A 13,955-nucleotide genomic window follows, 5' to 3' on the forward strand; every position below is an offset into this window, starting at 1 on the left:
CACACATCACTCTGTGTCTGTGTCTCTATCTCATGGCTGCCCCTCTACGCTCACCCTCTCTCACACATTCTTTGTCTTCAAAGAATGTGTGATTCTGTATTCTGTTGTCTCTTTGTTGACACATCTGATGGAGACACAGTAGAAGACACTGTCTGGCTGAAATTTCTGAAAATGTCTGTGTGGCACAGAGACTCACACAGGTGCACAGATACACGCAGACGTGTCAAAGAGAGGTAGATGGACTTCGATAGCGGTCTATCAACCAACCTCCTCTCTGCCTTTTTGAATATGTCAGTCACTCACTGCTCACTACTGTCTCCTGCCCTCGATCCTCTCTCTACATGTTGTATATCATTCTCACTCTCACCTTGCCCCTTTCCTCATCAGTAACACACACATATACATACATAAATACACATATATTACTTTCTCTGACCTGGTGAGGGAAGCACACACAGGCATGAGGCAGAGATTTTAACCTGCAGCAGGAGCAGCTGAATTCCTCTCAGTCACACCTCAGCACCTCATTGATCCAAACTGTGTCCAGGCCATTACAGTGTGTGTGTGTGTGTGTGTGTTTGTGCATGCTTTTAGTCTAGTTCATTTTCTTTCTGTCATCTATCTCCCACACACTTTAAAAAGACCAAACAAGTGTGCGTGCACGTACTACTGTATATGTACGTGCACAGGCCCTGTACGCTCATGAAGAAAGCCAGTACCTCCTACTTCTAAAGCTCCAACTCCTCAGCATTATTAACTTGTTTCTCCCCGCTTACACATACTTAATGCATATTACATGAGCATAGCTTTTCTTTCCTGAAATATTCCACATAATTATACATGTGCTGTATGAGCAGTGTGTAAATGTTTATATGGGGGAATGTGAGCGTAAGTGGGTGTTAAAAGGGCACAATACATTTTACTTTGTAACCGCTGCCATGTAAAATATTATACACAGTATGACATTGCATGAATAATGGTGGCAACTGCACAGAGCTTTGTACAAATTTTGCAATTCATCTATCAACAATAATTATATATTAAAAACACAGAGGAATCCAATATTGATGAAAGGATGGATCAGAGCCTCCAAAACAAACTGATGTATTGCCTGCTTCATGTAAGATGAATGTGGTTGATGCAAGGATGCACCCATTGGTAGAACGTAATTATTATTAGTTCATGTTATTTTGTAGTACTCATATTACACTATACTTCTCATACAGTCACTGTACAGTTCTTACATACAAAACAATAGCATACATGATGAGGTTATTAAACACAGCATCTTGTGAATATGTTACAAAAAGAAAATGTGTCTTCTCATGTAGTTTAATTTTAATAACTGTTTGTGAATGCAAACAGATAATGATATTTTACCCAATTTATCACACAAATGACAATATTAAAGAAAAGTCCCAAAATAGTAAGATCCATTGACAAAACCCCTCCTAACCCAGCTCCTACAGTAGTGTACACACAGTGTTCAGTCCACATCAGATCAAAATTACATAGTTCACATTCTTAGTTTTGAACTAAGCTCACAGTTAATTTCTGCTTTTTAACGAGTTGCTCTGCTCTTAATGCTTCTTGTGCTCATTATTGACTCAACGATATTTGGAATGACTGGTTCAATACTTCAACTAAATGTGCTGTTTCAAATGTATTGCAGATGTGTTTAATAACAATTGAACTTGTTTTTTCAGACCCAGTGGATACAATTTGGTTTGATGTATTGTACAGCAAGAAAAAGCCTCAGAAAGACATCATCTGCATCCCCATTTTAGTTATTTTATTACTTAATTTTTATATAATTTATTTTGAAATCAATCAATCAATCAATCAATCAATCAATCAATCAATCAATCAATCAATCAATCAATCAATCAATCAATCAATCAATCAATCAATCAATCAATCAATCAATCAATCAATTCAATCAATTCAATCAATTTATTACTTCTTCAGAAGATCCTGTTGGCACTAATATCAGGACCTTGGACAAATAAAATTTCAGCAAGACACATTAGTGGCTGAGAAATCAAACCCTGTGACCTTTCTTTGACATGAAGGTCTCTTAAACCAAAACCTTCCTTTGCTGCCTTTTCATTAAAAGAGGCAGTGTGCTTTTGTACACCATCCTGCTACTATGTCCCTTTTTTAAATTATTTTCAGAAAGCACACTACTCATCAGAGCTGTAGCCTAAGGAGTACAATTATAGATAAACCTAAAAAATCACACAACTACAGTGAAAACAAACAAGAGTTCAGTGTGCAAAGGCATGATATTTCACGTCAAACAGTGTCGTTAAAGAAAAGTTAGAGCGGAGGTGAGTTAGAGGAGAGAACATTATCCAGTGGGGGAAAGAGAGGTTTATGTTTAGAAACAGATTATTTAGTCTGCATTGAAGATACCTGCCATAAAAGGTTGGATGTTCCATGACTGGCAAGAGAGGGTGAAAAGTTGGAGCAACTGAAATGGAAACAGCCAGACTGGCACCGAGAAAAGGGGTTTTAACAGCCATTAGTGGCATAGTGCCTGGTGGAGAAGGAAGGATTCGAATCCAAGTATGTTACAGAGGACAAACTTTCAGGGATCGGGCTGTGGCTGCCATGTGGGGCTCGCACAATAATTGGAGACATACCAAATTCTTGGCAGCCTTAGCAGGAGTCCCGGTGGTCTTGTCAATAGAAATGATCAGCTCAGTCTAGCTGAGTTTGAATATGTGGTAGTGAGTAGACCTCCAATGGGAATAGCACACCTCAATTTGGGTGTCAGAGGATATAGGAGGAAAAGCAGATTTCAATGTGGCAATGTCGGTACTGTAGCAATTATAAGGGAAGTTATGGGACACATCAGTGCCTGTCTGCTTTCCTAAACTGTTACCTTTTAGATTGGAAGAGCTGAGTAGAAGCAAAAGAGCAATGTCTTTTTCTGTTTAAAAAAATATATATATTATTATTATTTTGTTTTTTTTGCTCTTTTGTTTCTAGAATCTTTGCTATGACTTAAAAAACAAACATGTAAGTGAATAAAACAACCTGGGATATACATTAAATCATTTCAATTGTTCCAAAGTGGGGGAAATGGGTCTGTCTGGATATTATTTGCCTGTTGTACATCGATTACTTACTATGTACACTGTAGCAGTTCTGTGCTGTAGACATTCATCATCATACACACACATGGGTGCCCAATGCATAAAAATATACTGGACATCAACCACAATATACACATACAGTACACACCTCTGCTACATGCATAAACTGATAATGGCATGCTGTGGGTGTACTAAGGTGTTACGGTGGAGTGGCTGACCTAATGCATTAGATTGAGCTCACTGTCGGGTCTTTAAGTAGCTGGGATCAGAGGCAGATACACAGCTAATGGATCCCTCTCTCCGTGGGTGGAATAGCACAGCAATGGCTCTATTTAAAGTGGTGTGAATAAAAGAAAAGAAAAAATGTAAGTTAGCTTTAAAAGAAAAGAACTGGACTGCATTAATATTGTAACCATTTTTATTTTTCACTCTTAATATTCGATATCCCAATTTATTTCAGTTTGGTAAATCTTGGTACGGGATGATAACTCATTACTGAGATCAACCTATATAACTTTGCAAAGCATTTATGGGTAAAATGTCTTAACAAGTTGTTCTTTCAACAGCCGGTTTACTTTGTCCTGGACAAAAGATGAAAGATTAAAAACTTCAATACCTTTTGTATATGTACAGTCAAGTACAAGTTCTGATGTGCATTGTTTGGCTACAGGCCCAGAATGAGTTACATACTGTATATGCCTACACCTAATTTTACTGACCTATAAATAAATGGAAATCATGAAAAAACATAAACAGATATGGAAAAGTGAAATAATAAGGTGGTACAGTAACCAATTGTCAAATGATTACTACTTCTATATACAATACAAAATACCTGTAAAATATTGATCACACATAATGCTTCAATCACATTTGAGCAAATTATATTGCTTCTAGGAAAAATAAGATATGAACAGAGTGTGGACTTTTTTTTGTGATTGCTGGACATATTATGTGATGTGTTATGCTGTAAGAATAATGAATATTGCATGTCCAGGTGAGACATGAGTTTCCCATGTCTTGAATGACTTCTAATGGGCATGTTTGTGCATACTCATGTTTACATTTCTGCATCTTACGTGTATCTGTGTGTTTGTCTGTGTGTGTGTGTGTGTGTGTGTGTGTGTGTGTGTGTGTGTGTGTGTGTCTGTGTGCGTGTGTTTACCTGTACCAATCTAGAACAAGCAGAGCCTGCTTTCAAGGCAGATAGACCTCAAGGGGAAGGAGCCAGAGAAGGGTGTGCTGCTATCCCACACCATATCAGATCTGAGAATCCCTCTGTCCTATGAGGTCCGACTTGCCCCCATCACCACCTATAGGACTGGGGACTACATCAGTCGAATCATCCAGTACTCAGAACGTAAGGCACATCTAAAGCCATTTTTATCAAGCACCCTCTATATCTATAAGTCATTCTGTTTCATATACATTTAAGAACTGTGGACAAAACTGCTGGGTGGTACACACCCCTGAATGGTAATCAATATTATTATAATTTTCTTACAGCCTACACCTACACAAGGCCTTCAGGTGAGACTTAATTACCTCTGCTCTTCCACATTTCACAATCTTCAGCTTGTTGTTGTGACCTGATTGATGACAGGGTGGTGAAGTTAGGAAGGCACGTTGAATTTTGATGAAAGCTAATTTAGCTTGTATGCTGCAAGCGATGTCAGCACAAGTTTGTCAAGGCGAAGTTTGCCACAGCCCAGCCTTGGCCTTTATTAAATCTTGTTGCTAGGGAGGAGAGAAGGGTAACAGTAAGATGTGAGAAAGCAACTGATCGCTGGAAGCAGATCCATGACATTTTAAATGTCATGAAAGTGTGGTCGTGATCGGAGGACACGAGACTGGTTATGCTGATGTGATTGAGAGGCCGTGAAGACATCTTATATAGGCTTGTAACTTAACTCCCTTTGATGAAGCTGCATTATGTTATGTATGTGTCTCATCTTAAATTTGTGTCTCCTTTTCCACTCTGTCAGCCCCATCTCTCTCCATCTCGCCCTTGTGCACTAACTCCTGCTCTTCCCTCGCCTCTCATCCTCTCTTTTGCCATCCCTCTCTCTTTCTCAGTCAATTGCATCTTGTCTATTTTCCTCATTAAGAGACACACAGCATTTTTCTGGCAGGAGTGGCAGTTGGCTCCGCCAGGGTGAGGCAATTAAAACAACAGCAGATTGGAACAGACTGCGAGAACAACAGTACAAATTGAAAGGAGCGCATGTACTGGAGCAGGGTGTGAATAGTAATGGATTAGCTCCCTGAAACAAAAGAAGCACACACAAGCCATTCTCATGGGGAGCATGAGCCATATGCATCTGCAGCGGACTGTGCGTCCAGGGAAGCTTTCCTGACTCTGTCAGCTTGGATGGCTTTAGATAGTTGTTATACTGATTCACTTCAATTTTCATTTCTTCAGCGAGTGTGTGATAATGCCAGCGGAGCCCTGCAGATGGGTTAATGAAGGTGACAACACCACAGAGACATGACCCTCTGTCTGTCTTAATAAGAGATGTCAGCATCAAGGAGAGTAGCAAATCACTCACAAGCCTTCCTCAAAACATGTTTTGTGTTTGTTTGTGTGTAAAGTGTGTCCTTCATTGCATTTTAAGCGATATCAAAAAAGAATGAAAAGATGCAAAAATCCAAAAAAGATTATTGATCAAGTGAAGACACATCTGAGCTTCCCCCAAATACTGTATGTGTTGGGAGAAGTCTGCATCTTATTCAAAAAGCCACTTGAATCACTCAGATAGGAAAAGGTAAATCCATGCTTCTGAATTCACTGCATGTGAACACACTCCCTCCCAAACTGTACAGATGACTCTCTGTGCTGCCTGGTACTCCAAAGAGGCTCATACATTCCCAGATTAATGAGGAAAAATGTTTTCCACAATGATCCATACATTGAAATCATTAGACTTCATCTGTTTGACCTTGCATTTGAAATTCTGATATTATTTTTATTGGTAGTAGTTGCATGTTTCCTTCTGCTTGAAAATCACCAAGAAGCTCTTCACCCATACAGTATCAAGTGGTTGGTGTTCCTATTATCGTGCCACATCATTTATCATTGATTGTTGCATCGGTGGATACTTGGTGTTTTGCAAATTGACGATGTAACAGACGTTTCATTTGAATCACTTCAATAGTGTAAAACATGGTTCAGTGGGTCAACAGTCCTCCTCATTATTGTTGTGCTGTTCTTTTTCTCTTTCATACTGTAACTACATGCCTTGTTTTGTCAGAAATGTGTGTGAATCAGTAGAGATTTTTTTAAAAATGATGTTTTTTAATCTTATTTTTCTTTTTGAAATAGCCTGGCACAGTAATAGTTGCCTGTGGAATTTTCTGCACGTAGGAGTTATACATTAGAATACATAATATGTGGAATCCACTTTAAGTTTCACATTATATACCCCGCCTCCTACAATGCCCCTATCATTTAGTCAGTAATTGCCTGGCTGTCTGATCTTCACATTCAAACTGCATAGGTTACTATACAGCTGCTGTACATAGTGCCATTAATTTTCTTAGGAGGATTGGGCAGGAAAAAAAAAAACATTAGGTTATGTCACCTGCAGTTTGTCATCTACCTGTCACATCACTGATCAAACGTGTTTTTCTCCCTTATTTTTTCCTCCACCCCATATACACACATCCCAGACCACGTGTGTGGTTTTGAAGATGAGCGGATCTGTGGTTTCTCTCAAGACCGGAGTGACGTCTTTGACTGGACGAGACAGAATCACCTGACGCAGAATCCGAAGCGATCAGCCAATACCGGCCCAGAGACTGACCGCAGTGGAACCAAGGAGGGTGAGGAGCCATTTTATATGTAGCAGCAGAGACTGGTCTTTATGCCGTGTAACGTCAGTAATCAGAGGGATAAATAGACTCATGATAACATTTAGTTTTGTGTTGTATTCAAAACTGTGGACAATAGAGTGTTTTTGTGTTGGTCACAGGTTACTACATGTACATTGAAGCATCGCGGCCGCGTGTTCAGGGAGACAAGGCTCGGCTGCTGTCTCCACTTTTTAATGTGTCCTCCATCAGAGGCCCCAAGGGCTCTGGCAGGGTACCATATTGTGTCTCCTTCTACTACCACATGAAGGGCAAACACATCGGTGAGTAACAGACAAGAGAATAATGCTCATAAATACAAACATGGACATTATCTTCCACCACATAAAATCATCCACAGAAACAGAATGGGACACACGGACATACACTGGAGAATATGCTGACACATACTGCTATCTGGGTTTTCATATCACCGGGCTTCTGTCAAAATCTGAACTCTGTGCTTGACCCTTGCTTGTAGAGCTTGTCAGAGACAACATTGTACAGTAGGTGCTTGTGTATGTGCGTGTGGAAGGGAGAGAGGGGAGGGGAGCAGGTGGTGAGTGGGGTTTTAGAAAAGTTCTGTTTGTTTTTCTGTGTGTGTGTGTGTGTGTGTGTGTGTGTGTGTGTGTGTGTGTGTGTGTGTGTGTGTGTGTGTGTGTGTGTGTGTGTGTGTGTGTGTGTGCGTGTGTGTGTGTGTGTGTGTGTGTGTGTGTGTGTGTGTGTGTGTGTGTGTGCCCAGTTGGATGTGGATGGAGGGGGCAGTGGGTGTGTGATTTATGGCAGTGGCAAGACACAATCAGTCATTTGGGGGAGCTGTTCATCATAATATGCTCTGTCACACCACAAGAATGCATACATCTTGTAGCCTACACACCTGCACACACACACACACACACACACACACACACACACACACACACACACACACACACACACACACACACAGATTTTCTCCAAAAAACATATAGACAATGATTTATGTGCACATCGCCCAAACATACAGGCCTCACTCCGACATTCATTTCCCTTCTGACCTCCCCCTTCACCTAATTGTATAGAAAGGCACAATATTTGTGTGCGTGTGTGGGTGTACTCATTATGTAATTATTCTGTACAGTAGCTGTATAAGTGAGAGCGAGATATCAGGAGGTCCTGATATAGAGTCACTCAATCACTACAAGTTTGCTTTTCTCACATATTACACTACCTGCACATCCTCCCCACAGTCGATTGCAGGAGATTAGAGAGTGATGTGCCTCATCTATATTCTGTGATAGATCAAACACAAAAAGTCAAACACAACCATCTCACCTGCAGGCAGGCAGGGACAATATACTGTGAGCCTATTTGCATAGAAAGATTTGTACATGTTTCAGTGAGCTAAAAAATTGAGTCACTGCCTACCCTGTAGAAAACACTCAGATGCTGTTAAACACAGGCTCCTAGTTGCTACTTAAAGGATTGTTGACACAGCAACATTTTCAACATTTACAACATTTATTTTTACAGAGTATCAGACTGTTTTTAATTTAGTTAAAGCAGAAGTAAGTGATATATTTGTGTTAATATAAGTCTTAAATAGTTATATCTTCCGACAGCAATCACTTACATAGAGTGTTTGGACCGAAACACGGGTCTGTCAGTCACTCTGCTCTGCTCTGAGCCAAGGAGAAAACATTTATCGTATCCTACAGTTTTTATCCAATGAGGAGAGAGAACGGCATGCAGGGCTGTGTGTGCAGCCAAGGAACGCCGTGAATGTGGCGACGTAGGGACGAGGACTGTTATGGTGCGTTCAAGGAAACTCTTATTTTTCCGACCGTGAAGTGGTACCAGTTCGATCTGGTACGAGTTCACCGGTCTGAAGTTACGAGTGGCCGTTATAGTGACTTTCACCGGTAAAACAGGTCGGAAAAACACGAGTGGGTTGCCTGGAACGCTACAAAGTCGTGACTTGAAGCTGTAATTCACGATTTCAAAAGCCTGCCTGGAACGCAGCATTAGCGAAAACGACCGGACCACTTACTTCTGCTTTAACTATATTTTTGTCTCTATGTCCCCTAGTGGTGAATCATCACCACTATTTTAATAGAATATTAATTTCCTTCTTTTCTTTTTTTAATGTTCAGTACAGTGAGTTTATTGTCATTGTTTTTAAAAAATTAATCTTTATCATGATTTCATACACATTTCTACATATTTCTGCATTACCACAACAAATACCTCATCACTTACTTTAGCATGTGTTGTGCAATTTCTCCTAAGGCTTTAGGGGTATTTCACAGCAAAGCAATTAGACAAGACAATGCCACATCAGTCACACAGTGCTTGCTTACAATTAGCACAATCTGTTACCAGTTACGCCCAGCTCTACGACAAGCTTTCCTTCAATTTACGCTGTACTTCTGTTCTGACAGTGTCATCCAATCTGTTGTTGCCTTAATTGCCTTACCTTGGCGAAGCTCACGCTCATGCCAGGAAGACACAGTTTGACTCTTAATGACAGAAAGAGACCGAATAAGGAAAAGACAGTGGGAGGAGGGTCAGTGAGATAAGATTAGATGAGATGAGAAGAGACAGGAGAATAGAATAAGGGTCGGCCAGCCTTGGAAGAAAGAGAGGGTTGATGAAGAGCGTGAGAGCAAAGAGGATGGTATATGACAAAACAGAAGGACTGAGACAAAGGAACAAGTATGAAGAGACATAAAAGTGAAAGAAAAAGAATAAAAGCTGGAGCAGACAGCTGGTGGAGAGTCTATCAACCTGGGAATGTTCGTAGCGATTGAGAGGATGCAAGAGGCCGAGCTTTTGGCTGAAGTACTGTTTTAATCAAACTTCACTGGTTTTAATCTCCTTGACTGTGTAGTGTTAAAGTGCTGTAAAGTGTAAAACATGTTGTATATGTTGAAAGCATTTAAGCACTTTGACACAGTGCATTTTTTAGAAATATAAGATATTACCCCTCTCTGACCCACATATACAGTACTGTGTTACAGCTGTTTTATAACCCTGATGTTACCTGAATAGAAAACAGGGGAAAATACCTTGTGTAGGATTTAGCAGACTAAGGAAAGAAAGCACGGTGCCCTTCAACTAGTTTGGATTTTAGCGTTGCACTAGGCCAGCACAGCAAATAAAGACCTCCCTGTTTTGTTCACCTTAATGTGTTTCTCTTTGGGCTAGCTGGCAGCAACCATAAACAACATTTAATTAGTTTTGTTTGGCACTGGGTTGTATTTTAGACTGGCTCAGGTTTGCAGAGTGCAACTGGCAAGCCTACTTGGAATCATTGGTTTATTTTCTCTTCAGTGTGATGGAAGAGTTGTAGGTTTTTTAAATGTTGTAGTCCTTGTGTGTTATTCTGGATAACACTTTTATTAAAAGACAAGCTTTAAACAAGCCCTCTGTATGAATGTTTACAAGTCTGTGTGGCACGAGAGGGGTGGCTGTTAGTGTTAGCATCTGACATAATACATTATGTTATCTCAAGTGTTATCTTTAGTTTCTGCATTTTGAATTTAGATTCTCATTTTAAAGAAAACATTATGATTACTTTGTTGCCTCAGACGCTTTGATTAAATCCAATCTACTTACCATATGCCTCTCATGCCCCTGAAATGACTGAATATTCAGAAGTTTGAATAGCATGCTTTGGCTTATTAGGACATGAAACCTTTTTAGACAGATGTGAAGGACAGGGGGATAGGAGAACCAATTATCAAAAGAAAAACAGTTCAATTCATTTGAGTTCAATTATAAAACGGAAAGGTGAAATCCGGCAGTCTGATTGGTTGTTCATGGTTGCTGTGATATAATGAGCGTATGCCACAGCTACTATTCTAAAAGCAAGTATGGAAGTTTGTTGTCATGTATCCATGACAATGAACTTTACAGTTGGTACCAAAAGGTAGCCGGTGAATTTACATGTTCAAGGTTAACTTTCACCATTAGATAATATGTATTTCTTAATAAAAGCTACATGAAATCGATTGTACTCCTCTTTAATACTGCCATTATTGGTAACCGTTTTATAAAAGCAATAGGCCTACATCACTTCAGTCCGTGATACACGCTAAGGGGTTTTTTGTCCCTCCGCTTTGCGTTAGGTCGAAGGACACCCCTTAGCTGTGGTAGGCTATAATGAGCTTATACCATGGCCTGTTGTGATGTATTGCTTAAGTACAGCATTGTGTGTGTGTGTATTTCTGTCCGTGTGTTGTAATATACCTCTGCTGTCTCCTCCACTCACGATTCTGCAGACAAGTAGCCTTGATAGAGCTGTGCCTTCTCCTCTGCCTCTCTGACACTCTTACCAACACACTCTGCTTTACCTCAGTCCAATCAATGGACTGCTTATCAGAGTCCTCTTTGCTCTTCCCTCTGTCAGGTGTGTGTGTGTGTGCATGTGTGTGGGCGATGATGGGGAGGGTACATCAGGGAGAGGCGGAGAGAGAGACAGAACGTGTGGTAAGTGAAAAAGGAGACAATGAGGCTCAGATATGTGGAGGTAGAATAAGAGAGTGGGCTGAGCAGGTGAAAGTTGGCTATACCAGAATTAGCTGATGTTTCTTTCCATTATATAACAGTGCCACTCTTGTCCTTTCAAATTAATGTGTTGAGCAGTTCCATGCAAGTCTCTGTGTGTCTTTAACAGTTCTTATACCAGTACATTACAGTATTTTAGCACGAACATCCTGCTGTTTTTGCATATAACATGATCCAAAGTGTAGATAAGCATGCAAAGTAGCTCTGCTGTTAAAGCAACAGTTTGACATTTTGGAGAAAATATGCTTCTTCACTTTCTTCCAGAGAATTAGATGAGAAGGTCACTACCACTGTCACAGGCAGAACAGAATATCCTGTTTCAGCTTTGTGATCCCATTAGAAAAAGCTGAGGATTCAGTTACTTCAGTTACTTACCTACAGTACCTGTTACAATCAATATGTGAGTGTGATTTTTTCAAGTTGAAGTCCATTGACCTCTGAGGACCACTGCAGACAACACTGTCTCCAGTCCTTATGCTAAGCTATCTGGCGTTTTGCCTCAGCTTCATATCAAACAGGCATCAATCCTCTTATTACATGCTGTGTTCAAAATATTCCTTTAAGATTTCAGGCCCTCCAATTAAGAGTAGCATACAATCCATCTATTTAGCTTCTGTCATGTTTGATTAACTGAGTGTTTCACATGTATGAGAAACTGGTACTGTAATGTTCATGAGCATTCCTAAATTTGCGCCAGGCTAATTGAAAGTGTGTTTATTATCAGAGTTCAGAGTGATGTCTGGAATAGCAGTTTGCTTTCCATTGCGTCTGTCACACACACACGCACGCACACACACACACACACACACAAATTGAAAACATCTCACCTAACTTCTCCTGTTTACCTACCACTACACCTCCTTAGTCATACCTCTCATGTAACAGATCAGGAAGTTAATTACCACCAAGCTGCTGCTTCAAGGTTTGAGTGTCATTGCCTCAGTCAATGATATGCATGCATGCAGCCTAATGATAAACATTTGTGCTTAAGCCCAAGCATAAATCTACGAGTCCACGCATGCCCACACACATACACATACGGTTTATGTAGCATTTGTATAACACAGAGATACCATGACCCCTGCCTGTGTATTTGTTTAAGAGACTGGTGGTTGGTTAATGTTCCAATTAGGAGCTGGCTGGGGATCATTAGGAAGATGAACGACTCTCTCACACCTTAGAGACCTGAGAGAGAGACAGAGAGACTACTTGGATCACGTCTGCTTGGCCCAAATGGTGTCATTCTCTAGTCTTTTTTCAGTCTCCCAGACAACTGATTTTTGTCTCCACAGTCATTGCTTTTTAAAATGTAAACGTTATATGGCAGTGAGTAGGCCTATAGCCTGGGGTATTAAACAAAACATATTAATTATCAAAGGCCATTTAATTAAAAAATATTTTCTCACGATCTACCCTCCACCATTATTTCTGTATAAAGGTAATGTGAAGTACTGTATATGGTGCTCAACAATGGTCTAACAGTGTCTTCTCTTTCTTAGAGTTCGATCCTATAGGTTTCGTAGATAAAATCCTCTCTGTATAGAATTTTATACTGACAGCTAGATAGCAGTTAGATCTTTGCCAGAGTGGGTCAGAGCAGAGGGTGTGACTTGTAAATTGCTGCTGGCCTTTACAACATGGAGCAGCTCCACTGGGATAAAGGTGATGGTTGCAGTTCATTACCTTCTGTCTCTCTTGTGACTATAAACGATTAATTACAACTTCTGTACATACTGGTGCTATCATTGGGTGGCCACATGTCTGACTGTGGTTAGTAAACAGGTTGATACACATTATAATTGTTTCACTAATTGCATTAAGGACTGGGGCATCTCATCTGATTACACAGTCAAATCACAGTATATTCATTGTTTGACTGAGTATGTGTGCGTGAGTTAATAGGTTGTCTGCTTTGTTTGTTCAGTCTTTCAATAAGTGCTCTATCCTGGTCATTGGTGGAGATCATTTTGAGTGGGTTATTATGTTTGAAATGTTTAGCCTGTATATTTCACAAAATTATAAGCTCTGTTCCAATTTTACCATAGCTCATTGACAGTTTCTCTTTTTTCTTTTCTTTTTTTTTGAGGGGGTGGGGGGGTTATGCCTTTCATGGATAGTACGGTTGAGAGAGACAGGAAATGGGGAGGCAGAGACGGGGCAATGGGCCGCCCAATGCTGGATTCGAACCGGGGCTGACTGCAGTGAGGAGTAGCCCACTCAACCCACTGCGCCCACATAGACAGTTTCTAATAATCTGTGTACTGTTTGTGTGGATGTGTGTGCTGATGTGTGCATACTTTTCACAGGCACTCTGAATGTGCTTCTGAGGGTGAGAAGCATTGCCTCTGTGGACTCTGTGGTATGGACGAAGTCTGGTCATCAAGGCCCGGACTGGAAGAGAGCGTTCTTCGACATCAGTCCCAGTGGACCCTTCCAGGTAAGGCCTTGGTGATTACT

The 13,955-nt window shown here is 40.5% G+C and overlaps 1 protein-coding gene across 1 annotated transcript in view; it reads left to right on the forward strand.

Annotated features, from left to right (window-relative positions):
- Positions 1 to 13,955, forward strand: part of mdga1 (MAM domain containing glycosylphosphatidylinositol anchor 1) — a gene marked incomplete at both ends in the record, with an annotated part of 167,527 nt that overhangs the window by 138,556 nt on the left and 15,016 nt on the right. Inside the window, 5 exons of the mRNA XM_084001722.1 lie at positions 4,281 to 4,461; positions 4,608 to 4,631; positions 6,771 to 6,923; positions 7,073 to 7,234; positions 13,805 to 13,935. Of these exons, the coding sequence (XP_083857848.1) occupies positions 4,281 to 4,461; positions 4,608 to 4,631; positions 6,771 to 6,923; positions 7,073 to 7,234; positions 13,805 to 13,935 (651 nt within the window). The remainder of the gene's footprint in view (positions 1 to 4,280; positions 4,462 to 4,607; positions 4,632 to 6,770; positions 6,924 to 7,072; positions 7,235 to 13,804; positions 13,936 to 13,955) is intronic.

Source organism: Trachurus trachurus (genome assembly GCF_905171665.1).
Source record: "Trachurus trachurus genome assembly, chromosome: 3".
Lineage (NCBI taxonomy): Eukaryota > Metazoa > Chordata > Actinopteri > Carangiformes > Carangidae > Trachurus > Trachurus trachurus.